Consider the following 24551-nt stretch of genomic DNA (forward strand, 5'->3'; position numbering starts at 1 on the left):
AGTACAGAATCTCTTAAACAAGTGATTCACTATTGCTTCCACAACTTATTATCGAAGACACCTCTGAATGTTTTTGTTGCCTACACACAAAGCCTTTTTAATGCTCCTTTCCTTAAGTCATCATATTTGCTATTCCCTTTGGCAGTGAGTTTCTGTACCAGTTTCAGTTGCCACCCAGCGGCTCAGGCTGCCCAGAGCCCCATTCAATCCAGCCTTGAGCACCTGAAGGTCTGGGGCACCCACAGCTTCTCTGGGCTGTGTCTCAGCACCCTCTGAGTGAAAAATTTCCCTCTACCATCTAACCCAAACCTCCCCTCTCTCGGTTTAAAATCACTCCATTGCTACACTTCGCTAGTAGTCCCTCCCCTTTTAAGTAAGTTAAGCTGTTTACTCCCCACCCAAGCCCCTCTCAGCCAGCTGAGGCGCTCCCGCTCGCCTATAGCCACTACCTGCACAACCAGGAGAACGAGAGCAAGCACTCCACCAGCCGCTCAGAAGACCCAGCAGCCTCTATCGGCGGTTTATCATTTAAACCTTCGGCAGATGCCCAATAGAAAGCGTGAGCCCTAACCCGGAAGCACACGGCGGTTTGTGGGCGGGAGGCGCTGGCGGGCGGGAGTCGCGCGTGTACGGCCGGCTGGGGCTGCGGAGGTGTGTGTGGGGCGGCGCGGGCTGGGGGAAAGGGGCGGTTTGCTGCGGGAGTTGGGGGAAAAGCGCAATGCCCTGACCGGCCCTGAGGATGAGCGGGTCGTGGGGTGGAGATTGGGCCGTCTCCTGAGCACGTGTGGAGTTGTGAGGCCACGCGTTCTCAGTGAGACATGCTGAGCCCTGAAGGGAAAAGCAGGGAGATGCGAGTGCGCGTGTGTGTGTGTGTGTGTGTGTGAGTGAGGGGGTGGTTAACGAGCACCTGCGCGGCGCAGTTGTCCGTGTGGTGATTCCTTAAACAATGCAGCTAGCAGTATTTTTTTTACCAATTTTTTTTTTTTTTAGTTAAAGTTAGCCTAAAGTTGGTTTTCACTGAGGCTGAGGGAGCTGGAGCTGTGCAGCCTGCAGAATACGAGGCTCTGGGGAGACCTGGCAGTGGTCTCTCTCTGTCTGGAGGGGGCTGTAGGAAAAGGGGACAGACTCATTAGCAGGGTCTGTTGTGACAGGATAAGGGGAAATGGTTTCAGCCTAAAAGAGAGGAGACCAAGGTTGGATGTAAGGGAAGTTTTTTTCTCAGCAAGGGCAATGAGGCAGTGGCACAGGTTGCCCAGGGAGGCTGTGGATGCCCCATCCCTGAAGATGCTCCAGATCAGGCTGGAGTGGCTCTGAGCACCCTGGTGTAGCTGTGAGTGTCCCTGTTCATTGCAGGAGAGTTCATCTAGATGGCCTTTAAATGCCCCTTCAACTCACACCATTCTATTATTTTATGCTGTTGGGAAGGCTTTAAGGAAGACTATTACAGATTGGGTTAAAAGTTGTGTCTGGCCTTAGGAGCATATCTCTGCAAGTTGTGACCTAATCTAGGTGTTCCTGCTCAGGCAGGAGAATTAGACTAGATTATCTCTTGAGATCCTTTCCAATCCCTGACATTCTGTGATTCTGTGGCTGAAGTATGTATATTAATAGGGTAGCATATAATGCTAATTAATAAACAAATATTGCAGATAAAGGGGGCCATTTTGTGTCTCTGTGATGTCCACATCAAACCGTGGTAGCACCTAAGCAAAATGTTCTGACTTGGATTCTGAGACCATCAGGTCATTAACACAGCAAAATACATTGAGAAATTTAAAGCTATTTTTCCATGTTGCATGCAGAAAAAAAATGTGTTTTTCCAAAAGGCATAAGCTAGTATAAAATCTGCACTGGGATTAAGGGAGATGGTTCCAGAATCAATTGTGTATCTAAGCTGCTTTGGTGCCAGCACAGGAGCCTGATTGCCTTGCAAGGCACTTGAATACAGTAAAGCACTAGTTCTGAGGTATACTTTAGTTCCAGATGAAAGCTAACTACTTTTGTTCAAATACAGAGGCATAGGGGCTCTGCTCTGTATGCAGATGGGTTGACTTCAGTCATGAAACCACGCTTAAGTATTCTACAGACAATGTTCTCATTTGCAGTTTTTCAGCCTTAATTCTGCTTTTAATTGGATACCTACTGTCCTTTAAAAGTGGTACAACAGAGTAGAGAATTTGAAGGTAACAATACATCATTTTTTTGTCATTTGGTTGAAAACTTAAGCATTCTGAATAACTTTTCTGGTGTGTATAGTTAATCTTGGTTTTAGGTTGCCAGCATTAGCACAAAATCTGTAGTTATTAAGTCTCTAGAAACAGTTTTGAATGTATGCTAGTTATTTAGGTTAATTGGTTTAGTTAATTCCTTGATAGTTGCAATTATGTGCTAAATCTATAAATAGTGAGCTTAATTTGACCTTTTGTGTCCATTAATACAGCATTATAGGAGATTTTGATTTGTTGTGCCACAAATGCCTTTTTTCTTAAGTGAATGTGTAATGCATGTTCTTTAATACTTTCTATATAGGAATGTAGACCTTCATACTGGAAAAGACATCACTTCTGTGATACCTTGATATAGTTCCCTGAAAATGAAGCAAGATTCTCTTAGAAATGCTGCTTACACTGTGGACTGTGAAGATTATGTGCATGTGATAAAATTCAATCCATTTGATAGTGGAGATGCATGCTCTCTCATTGCATATGGTGGCAACAATTATGTGGTTGTTGGAACATGCAGATTCCAGGTTGGTTTGTGTTAGTTTGTTGGTTTTATTAATTTTCTTTGTGAAACTCTACCAGCATTTCTGCTGGTAAAGTCCAAGGCTGACTAAAGTTGCTTTCCTGTCTTTTCTTTTTTTTTTTTTTTTTACCAGGCAGCACTGTATTTGTTTACTAGATTAATTAATTACTATATTAATGAATCTGGGATATTTCCCAAGAAATACAAATTAGTATAAAATACTGTCCTGCTGGTATGCTTTCTAAATTGACTGCAATGAAAGCAGGAGTGCTCTTCTGGAAGAAAACCTAGTTTTAGCAGTGCTGACATTTGCAAGTGATACTACCTGGGAACTTAAGCAGTAACTTCGTATTTGTAGCACAAATCTCTGGTTTTTGTGCTCAGTATTGGTCTCTGACTTGAGACTGCAATTACTTCATGGATTTTTTCATGTATTTCTAGTAAATTCCTTATTGCAGCAGGGTACATCAAACTTTGAAAGCCTTTCTGTTTCATATAAATCCAAATTGTTTGAAGATGTTATTCTGCATTAGCTAACTGTTGTATTTCTGTAGGAAGAAGATGCAGAAGTGGAGGGCATTCAGTATAAAACGCTAAGAACATTTCATCATGGAATCCGAGTTGATGCCATAGCATGGAGTCCAGAAACTAGACTTGATGCTTTACCTCCCCAGATAAGGTATGTAGAATAATTAAGTACAGCAAATCTTTGTCACTTTTCTGTTTTCCCTAAGTACTTAATGTTGAACCAAGTTAAAAGTGTGTAAGTAAAATCTAACTCTGAAGAAATTGCTAGTAAAGTTTCTGAACATCGTTAAAACAGTAGTTTCATTCTTACTTATCCTTGATTTGTTCTGCTTTGGAAGCTCCTTTCCTAAGCAACTTGCCCTTCTCTCCCTGCAGTGGATCATTGGTAAATAGTACAATTTTTCCCTTATTCATCAACCTAATGGACCTAAAATGTAGTTTGTCCTTTTGTTGTATGTCTTTGAAGAAAGAATTTTAAGAATACCTTGTAAGAATGAGATTATTATGATGGCCTACATTATAAAATTACGTGTAGTATTCCCTATGGAACTGTGTTTAGGCATAAGTCAGATGCTGTTTGTGAGACTTGGCATGCCATAAGTCTAGGAAGATGGCTGATTAAATACATGCTCAACAAGAGCTAAAAAGTTCCCAGTAGATTGTAAGTCGTTGTGAAACTATGATGATTGCCTGGTGCTGCATGTATTTACAGTCTTTTGTTTAAAATAAGTTGGAAACTGGTTAATAATTGAATGCCTATATATTTAAAACACTGGTAATAAGTTTTATTTTTTTTTACCATCAGCCCCTTAATTGACCTTGGAGGAAATAATAAGAGAGATTTCAGGTAATTCACAGTTGATTTAGATTTAGATTTGTAAAATATCTTGTATTTCTTTGCAATAAAAAAATATTCTTTGTACTTGATATGCTTTTTTTTTTTTACAGGTAATTTCCAATTATATCTCTCCGGATTTCCTTTTGCATGTTGTTTTACAGGTTTAAACTGGAGTGAAACATTCATTTGTTTGAAGTCAACTATTGGGGATGTGTTGATTGACCTAAGGGCTTTTTTTTTGTCTGTTGGGTGTAGGTTTTGTACAGCAGCTTCTGATAGGAAGCTAAGACTATTTACGTCAGACCTGCAGGACAAGAATGAATATAAGGTAAGGGCAACACAGTTCATTTTAAATATTTCTTTATTCTCTAGTGGAGTCTAAGCTTTAATTATCCTTCTGTCTCACTTTGTTTTATGTCCTGTATGAAGTAGAGCACTAAACTGTGGCAGATCTATTATCTTTAAGGGGCTTATGTGTAGTCCAAAATATACTTGTGATCACAGTATTGTACAGGTGAATTTCAAGTACTGTGTTAGAAAAGATTCTTTTAGATAGAGACCTGTAAAATATTACATTGTTTTGGTTATTGTACTCCTCTATTACAGAAAGTGACTTTACTGATCTCTCTCTTTTATTGGGAACTGGAAAATTGTAATGATACTATTTAATACAATAGAAAACTTGAAGAATACTGAATGAAGTACATTACTGCAGATACTTCACAAAACATGCTTGTGGACCATCATTTGCTTTAACTAAAATAAAGGAAATGTCTACTTCACATATATTTTCACTTCCTGTTCTTAAATCAGTTTTGTAAGAGATGTCAGATCTAGATACTGAGATTTCTCTTATTTGTAAGGCATCTATAGACATAAATGACTGAGTGACTCCTACATCACTTGGATGTCTACTTTAAAATTTTGCACTTGAAAAATGAGTAAAGAATTTCACCTTAACATCTACGCTAAATCTTCCCTCTTTCAGTTTAAAACCTTTGTCCCTTGTCCTATCACTGTCAGAGTGTGTAAAGAGTCATTCTGCATCTTGTTTATAAATTCCCTTTAAATGCTGGAAGGCTGCAATGAAAGCTCCCTGAAACCTAAACTTCTTCACGCTGAACAAACCCAACTCCTGCAGCCTTTCTTGGTAGGAGCAGTGCTCCAGCCCTATCATCTTTGTGGCCCTTCTCTGGACCCTCTCCAACAGCTCCATGTCTTTCACATGCTGGGGATGTCATGTGGGGCCTCATGAGGACAGAGTAAAGGGAGACATCCACCTCGCTTGCCCTGCTGGCCACCCCTCTTGATGCAACGGAGGACACAGTTCTGGCCTTTCAGGCTGCAAACACACACTGCTGGCTCATGTCCAGCTTTTCATTCACCAGAACCTTTGAGTCCTTCTCTGCAGGGCTGCTCTGAATGTTGAATATCATTCATCTCAGCCGTTATGTATTATCTGGTCTTTAGCAAAAGGATCTTCCAGACCAGACTTCATGACTCTACTAGCTTTCAGTTTGCAACAGTCTAACCCAAGCCAACACTAGGAATTCTTAGTCAGATACGCTGTTTTGCTGAGTAGGAGCACATTGCTTCCAGAGAAATAATCAGAAATGTATCTTCACATAAACACACCTTTGGCAATTCATTAGTTTAAGCTTCTAAACTACAAGTTCAAAGAAGCAAGTTTATTCTAAAGAAGAATTCTATTAAGCTATTCATTATTGATTAGAATGAGATTATAAACAGCCCGCTTCTAAAATAATTATTTTGAATATGCTTGACACAATTACTTTCTAGCTTACTATCAATATTGAAACCAGAGAAGCAAAGAGTACAACTCAGTAGCACAGTCTGATGAATGCTGGGTGGTTTTTTTCAGAATAGAATTTCTGTGATGGGTTACAGTTTTCCTAATTCTGACAAGACTTTTTCTGGTGGCTGACCAACACAAATGAAACTTTAAAACATGCTCTTCTGATTTAGGGAAATTTGTTACACAGTAGCTTTGACTAGGTGCCTACAAATAAATCAAATTGCCATGCTTATGTTTCTATTAAGGCAACAATTATTTTTTTATACAAAAAGATTATTTCAGAATCTCTCATCCTTAGGACTACTTTCTAATACAAACTGCACAAATTGCAGTTACAAGCTTTTGCTGCAAAAATATGTCCATTCCTTCACACAGAATATTTTTTATGGCATAGTGAGTGTTGAGAACACAGAGAATGTATTATACAACGGGAGTTTGGTATAAAATATAGTATAAAGACCAAAAGACCCACCTATAAATTTTAGAATTATAGAGCTTATTTTTACCCAAAAAAACCCAGTCATAGTAATTTAACTAAACTCCAGTTGATATAAATAAGCTCCTCCAGTGTCCAGTGCAGACAGAGTAATCATAAAGTTTGATATATTTTTTTTATTCTTATTTTTTTGACCCAACATAATACTTGAGACCTTTTGGAGCTTACGCAATACAAATAAATTCTGTTGACTAGAATTTAGCAATAAAGCTATTCGTTCTGTTTATGACAATTTCATCACTTGAACTTAGTACTTCCTTAGTGAAGCTTTTAGTCTAAGGCTGAAGAAGTAAAAATCTGTGCTGTTACTGAATCGGGCTTGATTTAATGTTTAAAGAAATTAGCAAACAGTTAAAGGTTCTTACCTAGACAGTTAGGATCTCATTAGTGAAAAAGAAAAATTCACTGTATTGTGTTTGTACAGGTAAAAATGAGAGTATGTTCTGGTTTTTTTGTTTGTTGGTTTGATTGGTTAAAAAGTGGGGAAAATACTTTCTCTGCATAATCATCTTAATTTGTTTAACCTGGATGACCACTGAACTGTATACTTTATGTTAAGAAGTAACCCTTAAATCCCTATGTACAGTATTCTCAAATTTCAGATGTTCACAAATATTCTGTGAGCTGTGCTGAGTTAATTCTAAATGGTTTGATTCAATTATTTCTTTGTATTAGTCAATTGAAACTTCAGAAAAGCTAGTTCATAAGCCTGAGGTTGAGTGCTTTATGAACACCTGCAAGACTTTGATCTATTGTACGATGCACACTTTACTCAAGAGATTTTCAAGACAGGTACAGAATGTGCACAAAAGCTGAAGGAATTAACAGTTGCAGTCAAAATGTAATCTCTGAACATTTTGTCTTCTATAGTAAACAATTAGTATGTGTTGCTTCTGGAGGGATAGACAGGGTAATCTTACTCTTTTTGCCCAGTGGAAAAACTGTCTTGATGTAATTATCAACAAAGAACTTCAAGCATACTGAGTTTTCCATTACTTTGTCAACACTACTAATCCAAAATCTGTGGGTTGGGTCAGTCCCAGAACAACAAACAAAAGGTAAAATACGACTGATGGATCTTTGTGAAATCTTTTCTTGTTCTGAGGTTTTCATTTGGAAATGAATTGTGGCTTCCTTCTGCTTCAAATTTTGTTTAATAAAAAGCATATTTCATCAGAACTGTGGATGTAAAATGAGGTAGGAATATTTGAATTTGGAATGCTGAAATTTTTAGAAGACTTGCATATCTGTCTAAATAGTTTAGCATCATCTAAGGATATATTCTTCTAAAATTCACAAGGTTTTATTAAAATTATGGCCTATTGGGGAATAAGAAAAGTTGACTGCTGAAAATGGATTATGCATTCATAAATTTTTAGAGGGGGAGCTCAGTTACTGTGCATGGTTTACAGATGTTTATTTTCTTTTTTTATTGATCAGTTGTGTAGCTCATTCTGAATAACAAACACATATAAGAGACTGTATTTTTTCCCTTTAGAAAACTGTGGAGATGATTGTTTTCATTTGACATTGTTTTTCTTTGGAACCTCTTCATGACATGCCATTATGTAGTGGATATTTGTCTCTTTTTATGATACTTTTCTGGGTAAAACAAAAGCAGCCATGCCTAGTGATATGTACTCATTGAGAGTGAAGAGGATGGAACAGGCTCACATGTAAGCAAGACCATAATGAGAGAAAGTATATATAAGTCCTCACGCTGACCAAACTGATCTTTATTAGCTACAGGTTTTTTTTAGTCAGACCAGAGATGAATTGTTATACCGAGCAATGATGTGAATGAATTTAAAAGTACTTCAAATTTTGACTAATCCCTGGGTGTGATGAGTTTTGTATGTTTACTGCTACATGTTCTTTAATATATGTTTTAAAGATACTGTAAAACTTAAAAGATTTCTGATGTCTATAGATAAATACAAAATGATTAATAAAATGGATTAGGAAAAGGCATCTTGGTATTATGGGAAAACACTGGAAAGCTGAAAACCCTTTGAAGTATATTTAAAAAAAAAATATTAGCAACTTTTACTAGAAACTGACATTCTGCTTTTCATTCAGAGAAGTTATATTGCTATGCTGGTTTTCATTTAAGCTAAACAATTCTTGGTACTTTGAAATAAATACATCGTGATTAAGAATTTCATCTGAGAACAATTACACAGCAGTAGTTCCCTTTGAAATGGCTTTGTTTTTTTTTGATATAACTATAAATGTTTGGTTTTGAGTGACGGTTTACCTTTACATTCACATCATGGATACTTATATCCCATTAATTTGAGAATGGCTGATCTATTAGTTTTACAGTAAGACTGCACTATACCTGGTTTTCCTTATCAGCACAAGAGTAGAAAGCAAAGAGCACCAGGCACTATGTCTGTTCCTCTCAAATGTTTAAAAGAAACTGTGATTAATTACTGCAGTGTTGCGTGGCTTGCTTATTTTTCATGTGTTGTTCCTCATTTTGGTTTTATTAAAGCCTTCAGCATGCTTTATCCTCTGTTATATGTTCTTTTATTGAGACTTTTTCATGTTGTTATTCCTTTACCTTTCATCCTTTGATCCTTTGCCATCTGCTCTTTTTGTGCTAACTGCTTGGGAAATGGAATATACTGAACAAATGATTGGTTTATTGCTCCCTCAGGATAAAGAAACCTCTCGTTACTTGCAGGACTTTGTATTAAGAACCCTTATTCAGAGATGAGAGTTATCTACAAGTAGAGTTCTTCAAGATACACGTTCATGTGTATGTTTACTTCTTGCATATTTTCCTCTTTCTATCTGAGATTATCTTCTGCCTTCAAAATTCAGTGGTTGAAAGAGGAAAAACAGTTCTGGTGCAGTACACTTACCTCTGTCAAACAAGAGCATCAAGCTGACCTTTGTAATAACTTAATGATTAAGTAGTAGTAGTCTGCCCACCTACAGTGTGATTGCACAAGAGTTAGAGCTTTTAAAAATCTCCAGTTCTTCTAATGAGTATTTTTGTTCCTTCCATGTACAGTGATATCTGTATTTTACACTCACGCATTTTCCTTTTGGAACTGTGTGTCTATTTAATGCATGGTTGATAGATGGAACAGTCAGCTCTAAAGTAAAAATTTATTTATTTTTTCTGATTGACAGACATTTGATGGCCACTCAGATTATGTTAATGACCTGGTGTTTGCTCCGAAAGAAGGTCAAGAAGTTGCAAGTGTAAGTGATGATCACACCTGCAGGTATGTATTTTGTTCAAGATATCACTGAAATAGTAGCATTGGCTTTTTATGTGTGTATTTACATGCTTGCTTGATTTTTTTTTTTTTTTATTACATGCTTTTTACACTCATTTAATTTTTATTGAGCCTTCATTTCGAAGGGGAAAATTAGTCTTGTTAATTAGTCTTGTAAAAACTGCATTATGGGGGTTTTTGTTTGATTTTTATGTTTTGGTTTCTTTTTTACTTGTTTCTTTTCAAAGCAGTATTTTGAACTTAATGGATGAATGAGGAGAAAACTGTTCTGTTTTGGAATTACGGAGCAAATTATTTTGAGGGTTATTGAAAAACACCTGAAAGACAATGCAGTCATTGATCACAGCCAGCATGGGTTCATGAGGGGAAAAGTTTTGTTTAACTCACTTAATTTCGTGACAAAGTTATCCACCTAACTTACCAGGGGAAGCTGATTGCCCTAATCATTTTGGATTCCTGCAAAGTGTTGGCAACTGTTTCTCACAGTATCCTTCTGAACAAAATATCCAGTGTGCAGCTACACAAGAATGTAATGCAGTTGATGAAAAATTGGCTGAGGGATTAAACTCAAAGGTTTAAGGTAAATGGGGTTACATTTTGTGGGTTACAGTAAGTGGCCGGTTTTGCATGGCTCCGCTTTTTAATGTTCTTTTTAATGTTATCATAAGTGATATGAATGCAAGACTTAGCGTACATGATATTTGGAAATAATACTAAATTGGAAGGAGCTGTTGACTCAGTAGTAGAGAGGCATTGCAGAGAAATGTTGATGAATTGCAGGGCTGGGCAATCACCAACCACAGACAGTTTAACAAGAGCAAGTGCTGAACTCATTAGCTGGGATAGGGAAATCCTAGGTATGGGGATGAGAGACTGGAGAGCAGCCCCATGAAGATGAATCTGGGGTTTCTGATTGACAACAAGTTGAACGTGAGCCAGCAGTGTGTCCTGGCAGCCAAGAAGTCCAAGCTGGGTGCCCCAGGCCCAGCACTGCCAGCTGTGTGAGGGAAGGGCTTGCTATGCACTGTGCAGCCTCACCTCGAGCACTGGATGAAGTTTGGGCACCACAATATGAGAATGTCACATAACTATTAGAAAGGGCTATTTGGAGGAGCGCTTCATAGATGGAAAGAGATCTAGAGGGCGAGATAAATGAGGAGCAGCTGAGGTCTCTTGGATTGTTTAGGCTGGAGAAAAGGAGGTGGAGGGGAGACCTCATGGTGGCCTGCAGCTCCTCATAGGGAGCACAGGGGCAGGCTGAGCTCTACTCTCTGGTGACAGCGACAGGGCCTGAGGAATGGCGTGGAGCTGTGTCAGGGGAGGGGCAGGTTTGGTAGCTGGGAAAAGATTCTTCACCAGAAGATGGTGGTCCCACAACAGGCTCCCAAAGGTGGTGGTCACAGCACCACACTGCCAGAGTTCAAGAAACATTTGGACACCACTCTCAGGCGTACTGTTTAATTTTGAAGTTGTCCTGTGTGGAGCCAGGAGTTGGGCTTGATGATCTATGTGGGTGTCTTCCAGTGTGTGTTATTCTGTGATTATGTGTGCTGTCAAATTTCAACTGTTGGGACAGGAACAAAGAAGTCTGAACAGAAGAAGTAAGGTATGTGTAGCTCAGCAGTGACTATGCAGACTCTATCCATCCATTCTGTCATCTGCTAAGTCAAATTTAAAACCAGTATACCCGTGTGAACTTGTCCACATACACAAACCTATTAGCCTTACTGGGAGTTGCAAATAAGTGACCTAAGGGCAGTGTCCTACTAGTACAGTGATACAAGCAGCTTACAGTACAGTGATTATAGTTATTCCAAACCCACTGATTTCCAATTGCAAATAATGAAAGGCAAGGGAAACCTGATTAAATACTCTGAAAAATACTGGTTAAGGTTTTGTAGTAGAAGTTTTTCCTGGTTGAAAAATCCCTCGTCCTGCATTTCTGGTGGTGCTCATGAATCTATAATGCTGCTACTCTACAACCATACAATTCAGCTCAGATTTCAAGAGAGTAGGTTGGCAGCTGTGCAGGCTTAACAAGTCATTGCAGTAGTGGAAGAGGCTTAAGCATCATCATCTTTGACTTTTCTTGATATAGCTGTGAGAATATGAAAGTTGTCTCAATTAAGGAACTGTTTTAGTTTTTCTCTGATTATGTGAAGTTATCGCCATATTGATTGCTATGGAAATAACCATTTAAGACTTGGGGGGGGGAACAAAAGGCCATTTATTAGTTGAACTTTTTAAAAAAAAAAAAAAAAAGAAAAAAAAAAGGAAGGAAAGGTCTTGTATCTGAAGCAACCTGCTACCTGCTAAGAGAAAAGGCCATAGCTGCTGGGATTATTCTGTGTACAAGATTTGGTAAGGGGCAAATCATCAGCTGGTATAAATCACGGTCTATTAGCTTTAGTTGAGTTACTCTGTTCTCAAATTTAAAATCTAAAAGGCTTGTGAGTTTTAGATGCCCCTAGAGAATTCAGAAATAGTAGTCAAACCAGTGAGTGGATTTTTAAGAGCTTTTCTGTCCATATTTCCAAGAAAATCATTAGGAATGAATAGTAGAAATGTGTATGACTTTATATTCTTAGCTTGTTTTGATTTATTCTCTATTCTTCATTTCTTTGCTGAATCAAAACTAGTGTTGGGTTTATTCAGCGAAGAGCTATTTGAAAATGTGGCATGTTTTGTTTGTTTTATGAAATGATCAGTGTTCCTGGTATGACAGAGAATTGTTTTAAAACCAACAGGCTAATTGATACTAAGTATAAAAGGAAATAGACTGATTTAATTAACATATACTGTCAGGAGTTGAGCTTGGTAACCTTGAAAGACAGTTATGCAGTAAGTCAAAGTCTATGGTTAAAAGCCATGGGAAGTATGTAAGATTTTTGTTTTTTTTTCTGGATACTTGAGTTCTTATTTTTTTTCCATTCATACATGTGGAGCATGAAGACATTTTTTATTGAATTTAAAGGTTACACTTTCAAAACTAATGGAAAATGCATTCCCTCAGACTTACCAAAATCATTCCTTACTTACTGTGTAATCTGCTTCAGCAGTAGTGTAAGATGACAAATAGTTTTTTCTGTCTGTGTTTAGTTTCTACCCTGAAATTTTTCTCAGGATACATCATCTGTTAATACCTTTGGAATGAAGTACTAGAACAATTAGCACAAGAACATGGAGTTTCAAGTATTTCAGTATTACTGTGTCAGAGTTCCCCTTGAAATAATAAGACTTGTGTCTTGAAATAATTAACACTACATTTCAGTATGAACATTATGTAGAGGGACTCGTTTAGATTTTCCCTCATTTTTACTCAGTAGTAAGTTTAACAATTTGTAGTGGATATGAGTTTTCATGTGTTAAACCATCTTGCCACAAGCTACTGCAACCGTGTTGTCTTGCAGCTGGGTTTGATTTTATTTTCTTTTTTTCTTTCTTGTAGTTGGAGAACAATAAGTCAGATGCCTGTTGAAAAGAGGGTGTGGTATTATATTCAGGGTTTTTACCTTTTCATTGATAACACACCATTCAGGGATTCTTTTTGCTTCTTTTATGTCATTTTGTTGGTCTTGTAACACAAGACCAGCTGCAATGTAGAACTAATTATGAAAGAGTACTGAAAATACTGTTGCATACAAATAATTGCAGTAGCCATCTGTGCTACCAGATTGTGAATAGAAGTGCATTCAGACAAAAGAAGAGGGATCAGTTTGTAAACTCAAGGTTAAAAAAAATAATAATAACTATCTCATTTCTCTACACTGGCAATCTCAAAACTAATACAGAGTTAGAAAATATTTCTTTTCTGAAAACAGACACTATGAAAGATTCATAAACCCCCACCATGTTGTGGGTACTCACAACTGTATTTGTATTAGAGATCAAAATTTCGTAGCTGCAAAAATTGCACATGCAACATTGCTTGAACAATTAAGACTCCAAGTTCTATATGTTGTTACCTTCTTGATTGTGTCCCGAGGGTGGCTGTATTCCAGTAAATATGAAGCTGTACACAAGGGTATACTTACGATATATTTTTGGCAAAATAGTGTAATTTCAAATTTTGCTTGTATTGAATGTAAACTAACATTGAAGAATTTGCAGGATACTTTCCTCTCTTTCACTTTTTTAAGCATTTCATAATTGTTTTTCCCTTCCATTAAGAATAGAAAAAAAATATTTTTGAAGTGTGACTGCAAAGTTTTAATTTGAATACCACTGGTAGAGAAAATATCTAAAATAACTATTGTTAAATTATCAATTTAGTATTAAGCAAAATTATAAGTCAAATTTGGAAGTCACATGTTTTAACATTGAGCACAGTTAAAGTAAAATTAAGTAAATATGTGTAAATAAATGTCTTACATTTGCATTTTTTTATACATTTCTTTTGAAAGCCATGTGCCTGGTAATCTCATTATTTTTCTTTAAATCTTGTTGATTTCTTGGTGTCATAAGAGCTTGGGAATAAGAAAAGAAATCTTTTATGGTAGCTTTAGGGAATTTAATGCCTTAGAATTTGAAAGCATTATACAGTGCTATACACTGAATATTTGCGTTAAGCATGGGAGCACCTGCATCCCCCCTTTGCTAGTAAGGACTAGGTGAGCAGAGCTCTCTGTTCACCATTTAAAAAAAAAAAAAATCTATCTATCTGTAGGAACTCGAATATTTTCACAGTTATAGTTCTGCATAGATTCATATGTGCAAATCATTTTTTTCTGATAATTAATAAAGCTCCTGTAACATGTACACAGGATATGTTTGGGAAACACAAAGAGCTTGACACCACTTAGCTGTTGGTTAGTAGTTCATGACCCTATCTAATATTTCTTGAATTATTTCATGTCAAATGTCATCCTGTTAAAAATCACTAGTCTGATCTGCATCCTGACAATGAACACAAATGTTAAGCTGCCAGGCCAGACTGCAGAGGTAGGTCTTGAATCTAATTGGTAACTACCTCACACTCCTTCCTCACTGAGCGGGAAGATTTACTGTTGGTATCAGGACTTCAATAATGACAGCATGGCAATTTCTCATGGTCACTTTGCATGGAAAGGATCATAGCCCCATGCCTGCTGGAGTTCAAAAACAGTGCTCTCAGAAATATGGTTTGAATTTTGGCTGCTCCTGTGTGGAGCCCGGAATTGGACTCAATGATCCATGTGGGTCCCTTCTAAAGGGATGTTCTGTGGTTGGGAAGTTAGACTTAGGTCCTATGTAGACATTCATGGGGGAAGGTTTGGTACCACTGAAAAGTAAATTAACTATAGAATCACAAAACATATTGTGGTTCTTTATGTGTTGGGTTTTGGTTGTTCTTTGGTGGGTTTTTTTGGACCTGTAGTGTGTTTGCTTATACCGTACTCTTATGTCTTAGTTATATTGCGTGGGTAATTCACTAGACAGTAGTCAGAAAAAACAGTGATAACTCTTCTTTGTTTTTTGTTGTGTGATGGTTTTTTTCAATATGTTGTCAGTGCTTGTTGCACCTATCTTACCTTATTTCAGTCAGTTGCCATTCTCACTTAATTCTTTCACCAAATTGTTATTTGTATCTCCCTATTCTTAGTGAACTCAGTTAGGGGTTACAAAAAAACAAGAGTATTTTATTCCATGTTATTCTATCTTAATGTATTTGTTGTGGCAGAGTTCCCCAGTGTCCCTTCATATTATAAATGTCATACCAAAACATTAATCTTTTTTGATGTATGCTGATGATGTTTATCAAGCTAGTTATGCATTATAATGGATGAAAATAAGTGAAGGTCTTGGATTATTTTTAGTCTTTTGCTTTGCATGCTTTTCGTATGTATCCCTGTATGTTCCCTATTTGAAGTCTTTCATGATTTCTTTTATACTTTACAGTCCTGACCCAACTACTAACCAACAATTTTGGTTGTACTTACCAACCAGTCTCCTACTATTGTATCCAGTCAGCATAAAAAAAGAAAAGAAAAAGAATTCACTTTCCAAATCAAATGTTTGGAATGTTATTTCAGTCTGATCTTAAGTATGGATGAATAAGTCTTTAGTTACAAAGTCTTAAAAATATTCAGAGAAATTTTATGACATGGTAGCAATTTCCTTTGTGACATGTTTTGACTTATGTTAAGAGTCACACAGTTCTAGAATGTAATATAGCATATAAATTGTTTTAAATATAAATCATTGCATTTGATTTGTTTGGCAGTTACTTTATGTTCTAGAAACTCACTGGCAAAATTATAGTTGAATTTCCAGTAATGGTCAGCCCTCAGAAGCATTTAGTTTTAGGTGGTCTACATTTACAACTCAGTAAACGTAGATCAGAACAGCTAGTTTTTTTAGTTGAAAAAATACACCTGAAGTTTTATATTAATGCAAAGATAGTGCTTAGTCTCTGTGCTTTTGCTTTAGGTAAATGTAAGGGTATTCCAGGAGTAATGCTGGTGTGTTTTAGTTTCTCTTAATCTGAGCATGCATATTAGTGAAGAACAGTAGGCCAAGATGGCTGAGATGGTGCACGTGCAGTTCCCATAGCTCTCACACTTCTCACAGCACTGCAGAGTGTAATCAAGATTCCATCCCACAGTTAGCAGTGGAAAAACTGATCAATGCTTGCATAACCAAGTAAATACTACAAGAAGCTAGAGAAACCATAGGTTGTAATGCTGAATTTGAATCTAAAAGATTCAGATATCTACTTCTTTAATAACACTGATGGTTCCTTTGGCCATTGAAAGAAAACCACGAACATGAGTTGGCTTTCTCATAAACTGTTTACACATTTATTTCATAGATCAAAAATAATTGAAATGCCCTACTAGGACCTTGCGTGCTGAGTCAGGAGATGGTTCGGACAGTTCTGCCTAGAAGACTAGTGTTAAGCAGATGAATTCCCTGTTAACTCAGATGCATTTCCTCTTCTCCCAGTGCAACCATTTTTGTGGCATATTTGGCACTATTTCCTAAGTAGGTTGTTCTGCTACCTAATTCTCTACAGATCCTCTTAGTTGGGCAGTGCATTATTTCATCGATAGAAACTTTATCAGTAAGACAAAATGAATTTGTCTTACTTGAAGCTACCTATTACACCTTTGTCTTACGAACAGCGAGTGGGATTTTTTATGGTTCCTCTTGAGCCTTCTCTTCTTTCATGTCCTACCCAGAATTTTCTTTCAATCATTGGTAACCACCTTCCATACAGAGTTGACAAGAGACCTGAGGCAAGGCCATCGTTGGCTGTATTCCCCACAGTGTTAGCCAATTTCTGCACTTCCATTTTCCTTTGCCGAGGTCTTCTCACTCCTGCTGCACAATGAGGAATGACTTGGCTCTCTTTACCTTTTCTGTGTGATCTCTGGAAGAGGAATCTTCCCTCTTCCTCGTTCTCTAGGCTGTTCAGTAGTGACAAGACTTGGCTCACACATGGAATATGTCTGCTGGAGATGCAAAGAAACTTCAGCAAAGGATTTCTAAGATAGAGGTTATAAAACAAAAAAGTTAAAACTTCTTGTTAGTCATTTTTAAGAGTAGGTTAGGAAGTAATCACTGAGTTCAAGGACAGCTGATGCAGCTTGGAGGCAAGGAGTCACTGAATGATACTAGATATTCTATGGCTCCTCCTTGTTCACTGAGATTGTAGGAAACTTTATGTTGAAAGAAATTGGGTGGGTGTTTTTTCTTATCTTTAACTTCCATCTTCTGTGGATTTTTGAAATGCCTTAAAGTTACAAAGTTACAGTATGTTTTTGCTCTTATGCTATTCCTTATGATGACTTTTATCCACTTAGAACTTGGTTTTGCTCTCTAATTAGAATTATTCTGTATTTGGAAATTAAAATATGGAATAAGGGGAATATTCAGTGCCATGAAGCAGGTTTTCAGATCAGATGCTCTGATGAATACCTTCCTAACTTTAAAAAAAAAAAAACTTTTGTGGTAAAATTGCCACACATATGCAGCTTGTCTATTATCTACATTCATTCATACTACATCAAATAGTGTCATTTCAAAGTAGTTTGAATAGCTCCATGCTTTGAGATAACTGCAGTTATCATCTGTTTACCCATAGAATGTAAGTGATAAGAGAAATATGGCAGTGTTCCAAGAGTTCTCTTGAATGGTATCAGTAGCTATCTCTAATTTTGTATTAGTTTAAAACTCCATACGCTACAGAATATAATTTCTCAATTCTTACTTGTTTAAAAATAAATGAATTTACTGTACAGATGTATAGGTAATTTTTGAGGCTTTCCATTATTTTAGCTTTGGCCTTTATTTAAACTGTGGTTATTCAGATTTTTCTTCTTTAAGATATCGTGTCTTTTTTTTTTTTTTAACTATTAAGTTAAACCAATAAGTCTGTTCAGTAATACTGAATGGAGGGAGTAGGATCAATACAAGGATGATGTAATGCAGAGGTACAAAAAATAAAAATATTTGGGGGAAAAGTAGACAGTAGTTTGTTTTAGTATAAAACAAGGTAATATTAGTAATGTAAACCAAGAGGTTCAGTCTTTACAGATTGGTTTATGTGATAGGAATGTGGAGAAAACTGGAGGGTTTTTATAGCATCTGTAGCTGATTTGGTTATTACCAAGCAACCAAAATCACAGTTTGGCTAACATTTTGATCTTTGCACATTTGTAACTTGTGTTAGTCACTAGGAAATATTTTGAGGTGTTAATTAAATGTATTTGTAATTGTAATTTTCCGTAACAACATGGACTTGATGCATTCAGTCAAGGATCTATTTGGATGTGTACTGTCTGTTTCTTTCCAAAACTAAATGATATCATATTTTTTTAGCAATAAATAAAGAAGGAAATGTATGTGGGGCATTTATCCTGTTCTCCTTTCTTTCTCTAGTGTTTGTTACTAACAATCTCAACATTCTGACAAAAAGAGATACTAGTTTAATGTTTTGTAAATAACAAAGTTACAGAGGTAGAAAGCATAAATTTCTGTCTTAGCACCTAATAACCTCAATCACTTCAGGGAAGGAAACATGATGGCATTCTCCTTTGGCCAAAATGATTCACCATCTTCTGTTATATCATAATTTTCTCCCTGCACAGTAAATACACACACAAAGTGTTGATTTGACTTGGACAAATCTACTAGGCAAAATTTCTGGCAATAGAAGAAAGTATTGTATGTTTCTAAATTACCTAATCAAGTAGATATTTCATTTTTTTAAACAGTTGTCAGGTTTTTGTTTTGACTTTTTTTAGTAAGGATACTGATCCTTCAAGATTACAGACTGTATTTTCTACAGAGAAAACAAATATTTGATCTGTTGTGGTTTGGCATAAAAAAACAACATCATTCACTAAACATACTTACTTTGTTCCCATATATTTTGTCTAGACTTATGATGTATTATGTAAGTTTTGGTTTTTTTTTGTAATCTCTAAAATATAGTGCTCTGAGCACCCTGGTGAGATATAAACTGAAAAAGTCTGGAGGAAGTCAGCAAAAATCCCCTAGAATCAACAATCATAGTGCACAGCCACTCATCTTACTGTGAAGACTGAGCAGGACACTGTGCTTAAAAATCAGATGGTTTCTATGGTCTGTGTGTTAGTGAGGAAGGATAGATGTATGTATTTGCGTGTGAAAATGCATTTAATGGTGTACAGCCCTGTGCTTGAAATTGATTTATGCTACTGTATGCTGATTTAATAGGAAAAGAGGCAGTTGAACAGTAGCTGTGAGTCTGTTTTGTTACATTTTATAAACTCAGTAGCTTCATGGCTCAGTGACGCTCATATGGAATGTATCCAAAGAAAATCCAATCATCTTCTAACTTAGCTTTGGTGTTTCAACATACACTTTCCTGTCAATCCATATTACTGCTGTCTGTTTTTATTTCTCTTAATATTTTATATTTCTGCCTGACACATACTGTAGGTACTTCTGAAGAAAAAGGCTAAACTGACTTGCACAATTTATTTTTTGAAAGCTTGCCAAGAAACTTGGTAGGCTACTGTACGTCTGCCACAAATCCTTTTGCTTGCCTTAGCTTCATTTTTAGTTTCTTGTATTTCCATTAGTCAGTCTTGTCCTACCAGGAAAGAAATGAAAATATAATATATGAATATATCTATGTATAATATATATATAACATATGAAAATATCTATATAAGCAAAATACTTCAGTGAATCATCTTATGTTTTTCATGATAACGTGGATGATTCAAGTTGCTTGGTACTTAATTCTAGATTATTTGTATCAGTTAGACCAACATTGATCTTCCCACTTTGTGGTGCTGTCTGTTAATTGTGCCATAGTACAAAAGCTGCAATATTGAATTATGAATAAAGAAAGAAAGTACATCTGGATTACATGCCTAGACAACTAAGCTTATCAAATTATTTGAATGTTGCCTTTTCATGTGGAGTGTGTGTGTCCTGTTCAACATTTTCAGAATACATTATCTTCAGCACTGGCAGCTTTTACTGACTTCTATGCACAATTATTAAGCATCTGCACTTTTCATTCTACATTTCTATCTGTTTTCTTCTTGAAACGATTAAGCACGAACTGTTTTTCTTTTGGTCGCTTCTTTTGTTGAATGTTTTGAAGCACGAATTTTAATGTATTAGCAGTCTAATACGTAGTTTCATTCTTTTTTTTTTTTTTTCTTTAGGGTCTGGGATTTGGAAGGAAATGAGAAGGCCCGTTTTGTTTTACGTTCTCCTGGAATGAGCGTTTGCTGGCATCCTGAAGAGGCTTTTAAGGTTGTGCTTTGCGGTTCTTCATCACTGACACCTTTAAAATAGCAGGAAGATGTACTCCTCTAAACTATGGATTTTGATGCTATGCTAAGGCTTAAGTTTGCAGAGCCTGTGCACGTTATAACTGGGTATTGGTAGAATCCGCTACAGTGAAGTCGCTGTAAATAACTGTCATGCTTATTCTTCTCTTCTTACTCTGAGTCCCTTATTCTTCCTATCAGAAATGCTCTTTCTTGATTATGTACATCATTTGTTATTGATCATTATTCTGCTGTTTACATGTTAATGTACAGTTATAAGAGAAAAGTTTCCATTAATCATGGTAACAAGACTCACCAATAACAGACTCCTGTAAGGCAAGCCAAATATCTGTTTGAAATTACCAAGAGATTTTTGGATTTGTTTTTCTTGCTTGGAATATATGAAACATACTGAAAAATCAAATAAAAAATTATGATTTTGTACTTATGCATTTATTGTACCAGATAAGCATTAGTCTGTTGATATATACCAAATTATTCATCTTCATTAATGTTCTAGTCCTTGCAATTTAGGATTTATTATTTCTTTTGTGTTAATAACTGCCTTAAGTAGCTACACACGGTTTTTGAGACTATCACAAAAATGCACACTTCTAACAAAAAAAGCAGTCAAATCGGGTATCAAAATAGTTAAATAGCAGCAGGGAACAAGTTGGTCTCTTCTCACTGTTGACAGGATGAGGGGAAGTGGCCTCAAGTTGTGCCAGGGTAAGTTTAGGTTGGATATCAGGAAACACTTCTTTACAGAAAGGGTTGTTAAGTGCTGGAATAGGCTCCCCAGGGAGGTGGTTGACTCACCATCCCTGGATGTGTTTAAAAACCATTTGGATGTGGTGCTCAGGGACATGATTTAGTGGAGCGTTGTTAAAGTTAGGGTAGTATGGTTAGGTTGTGGTTGGACTCAATGATCTTCAAGATCTTTTCCAACCTGAGCAATTCTATCATTCTATGATTCTATGATCTGAATTCTCCTTATGCTTCTCACCAATATATGGTCCTTACTAAGAAAACCAGGAGATCTGTTGATTCAGGTGGCATCAAAATTGAATGTCTGCTGTTGTTTGCTACTAGCCAGTTTTGGTATACAAAATCAGTAAGTGTGAATGCAGATATTACGGTTACATTGATCAATATCATTGTTTCCTGAACAGCTCAGTTAGTCAGTTCCTTGTGCTCAAAACAATAAGTTGTTGAGAACTCGTGCTGCTAAGTACCAAAACATACATGCATATATGTATGTATGCATATGTATATATAGATGAAATATATAATCACTATGTACAGCGTGATTGGAGTATAATTAAAAGTCCAAATATTACTGTATTCTTGAAAGGACTCTAGGTTTACTTTAGAGTAGAAAAGCTTTAAAAGATTCTCTACATGCTAAGTTTACAAGGTTTTATTATTTCCTCTTCCAGCTGATGGTAGCAGAGAAAAATGGAACAATACGATTCTATGATCTAATTACACACCAGGCCATTCTCTCCCTGGAGTGTGAACAAACACCGCTGATGTCAGCAGACTGGTGTTTAAAGAATACTCTCAGAATTGGAGCAGTTGCTGGAAGTGATTGGCTAATCTGGGATATCACTCGTTCCAGGTATGTTTTATGTGTAGGAGAGTATTTGCTCCTTAAACAGCACATGAAGTCACGTGGCTACTTTGCTAATACAGCATTTAATTGCAGTGTGTATTGCATCACCTATTCAGTTAATAGTAAATATTCATCAGAAATTATAAAATAAGTACAGGTCATTTCCCACCATACTTTTTCATGCCTACTTCTATCTGTTAAAATAACATGATGTTTCTTTTTGTCCATTTGAGAGAAAGCATCTCTCCTGTTCGTGAAGCTTGTTTATTATCATGTCATTCTATGTCAAAAATACGTAACTGTTGAAACATGATAAAGTCACTAATTACTTCATTTTTCCTATTCTAAAATGAGATGTAGGCTGCAGGGAAGCTCATGCTTTCTGTCAGCTGCTTCACAAAAAGTAGACAATATTTCCCATTTGGTGTTTAAAATAATTGTTTTGATACTTACAGTATGATCTGTAGTTGTTTGCAGAAAGGTTTTTTACATGGAATGTCTGTTTTAGTTATCCACAGGATAAGAGACCCGTCCACGTTGATCGAGCCAGATTATTCAGGTATAAGTGTTGTCTCTATTGTGTGATTTTCTTTCTAATATAAATCTATGTACTATCAAGTTGTTTCCTAAATCATTTTTTATGGGGATCTGGTCTATAAGCTTTGTGAAATTTGTGAATGACCATGATTTTTCTCTGTTACACAATAACGTGCACAGGGGCTTTGACAGTAAATAATTTACAAGCCATTTATCTGAATTTGGTGGCAGTGGAATATCTGCTGGCTTCACACAATTATTCGCAAGTGAGAAATCTCCAGTTTGTGTGTGCTTCTGATAGCCTGATAGGGATATTTGAAAGGTACATTCATTTTATTCATAGGTGGTCCCGAGTGAATGAAAATCTGTTTGCAACCATTGGATATCCAGGAAAGGCAACTACTCAATTGCTTGTTCATCACTTAGGACATCCCCAGGTAAACTTTTGAATTCAGCTTTTGGATGGGATTGCATCTATCCCTTTCAAATCAAACTCATAAGCAGCTAAAAGCTAGAACTGAAAAATAGCCAAAGCCATCCAGAAATGCTGCTTGGCTTATTTGTTTTATTTATTGTTTAATCCTTGCTATAGAAAAATCACACACAATACTTAGCCTGTTACTTAAAAGACTGCTTGATCTACCCATTTGCTATGTCTCATTTATGCAAAAAGGAGGAAAAAAGCTATGGTTTAGTGGCTTGTGGTAGCAAGGGTAGTGGGAGGACGGTTGGAATAGATGATCTTGTAGGTCCTTTCCAAACTTGTGATTCTATGAGTCTATGAAAAAAACATTTAGCCTGATATTTAATAAATTTTTCAGTATTTTTATTTCTAAAGATACAAAAATCAGATCGTTGTGTATTTTTTCAGCTTTGAATTAACTATATTATGAACAGGAATGTATCAAGACAGTGCATGCCAAGTACAAGGAGTATTTTTGGTTTTGCTCAAGTTAATATACATTTGCAGAGCTTACAGTAACAGGTATCTCCAAACATACTAGTTAGTTGTGATTATGCTTAAATAGCAGGAAGTAATTTCATTTAAAAGATTTCATCATGAAAGATGTTGCTGCATCTTACTTAAATACAGTAAGCTGTTGCTGGAACACATGAAAAGATAATCAGTTTTTTCAGTTTCATTTCTGATGTATTTTAACTGTGCTTTTTTTTTTTTTTTAAGGAGTATTACATAAGTGAGAATTTGTTCATGCAACTTGGTATATGTGGTGTACATGGTAAGCTGTACTAATATTTCTCTTTTTTTTCTCTCTCTTTTAAGCCCATTCTTACTGGTACTGCAGCTGTAGGATCTGGATTGACATGGCACAGAACCCTTCCATTATGTGCAGTTGGAGGAGACCATAAAATTTTCTTTTGGGTAACAGAAATGTAAAAATTGCCATTTGTCTTCAGTATTGAACTTCACAATATGACATCTTTTTCATAGCAAAGCAAAGAATTTACTCTTTGATTGGTATTTATTCATTTGCAGGACATAACAAAAAGTAAAATAAGAAACCTTTTGTGTTTCATTTTCAGCTTGCAAATGCAATAACTGTGATAAAATCAGATACCATAAATCTGACCCTGTGCTATTTCCCTTAAAATATATACATTTTTCAACATGTTGTTTGGTGTGGCATTTGTTTTTTTAATGGTAACTTTGATTTGCTTATTTGAAGAGGTTATGTATCTAGCAATCTCAGTTGTCTTTCAGTTAACACAGCACAAATACTTTGAAATTCTCACAGAGTGCCTACAGCATGAACACCTGTCTTTGTCTTAACTTTCCTGATTCATTTCTATCTTTTAAGAAAGAAATACAGTAACGTACTGTCATAAAATGTTGTCTGAGTGTGTTTGCTGATTGAAGTTACCACAGTGAAAAAGCCGATGGTGTAATCACAATAATTTTAATACCTGTAGATAAAAAATCAAATTGAACAAAAAATGTGTGTGTTTGTA

At 36.2% G+C, this 24551-nt stretch overlaps 2 protein-coding genes across 5 annotated transcripts in view; one reads left to right on the forward strand and one right to left on the reverse strand.

The window, feature by feature from the left end:
* Positions 1–537, reverse strand: part of PARPBP (PARP1 binding protein) — a 45445-nt gene extending 44908 nt beyond the window's left edge. For both annotated transcript variants that reach the window (XM_031589740.2, XM_031589739.2), the window contains exon 1: positions 450–537. The gene's annotated coding sequence lies outside the window, so the exon portion shown is untranslated. The remainder of the gene's footprint in view (positions 1–449) is intronic.
* Positions 478–24551, forward strand: NUP37 (nucleoporin 37). Of its 3 annotated transcripts, XM_031589742.2 has the most exons (11): positions 582–651; positions 2106–2183; positions 2530–2749; positions 3300–3424; positions 4367–4439; positions 9568–9662; positions 20324–20414; positions 21871–22052; positions 22555–22605; positions 22927–23020; positions 23866–24551. In XM_031589742.2, exons 3-11 carry the CDS (start codon positions 2594–2596, stop codon positions 23977–23979), a joined length of 981 nt encoding a protein of 326 aa, XP_031445602.1. In that variant the 5' UTR covers positions 582–651; positions 2106–2183; positions 2530–2593; the 3' UTR covers positions 23980–24551. The 3 variants fall into 3 exon arrangements, with proteins under 3 accessions (XP_089999897.1, XP_031445601.1, XP_031445602.1); XM_090143771.1 differs by lacking the exons at positions 582–651; positions 2106–2183 and adding an exon at positions 478–559; XM_031589741.2 differs by lacking the exon at positions 2106–2183 and having other exon boundaries at positions 571–651.

Source organism: Phasianus colchicus, chromosome 1 (genome assembly GCF_987193195.1).
Source record: "Phasianus colchicus chromosome 1, bPhaCol1.hap1.1, whole genome shotgun sequence".
In the NCBI taxonomy this organism is placed as follows: Eukaryota; Metazoa; Chordata; class Aves; order Galliformes; family Phasianidae; genus Phasianus; species Phasianus colchicus.

Bases quoted from the DNA above. Each gene is read 5' to 3' on its own strand.
- NUP37 (XM_090143771.1), top strand. From the start codon at position 2,594: ATGAAGCAAGATTCTCTTAGAAATGCTGCTTACACTGTGGACTGTGAA. The intron at 9,663-20,323 runs GTATGTATTTTG...TTTTTTCTTTAG, and splicing joins AGTGATGATCACACCTGCAG to GGTCTGGGATTTGGAAGGAA. The intron at 20,415-21,870 runs GTTGTGCTTTGC...TTCCTCTTCCAG, and splicing joins ATCCTGAAGAGGCTTTTAAG to CTGATGGTAGCAGAGAAAAA.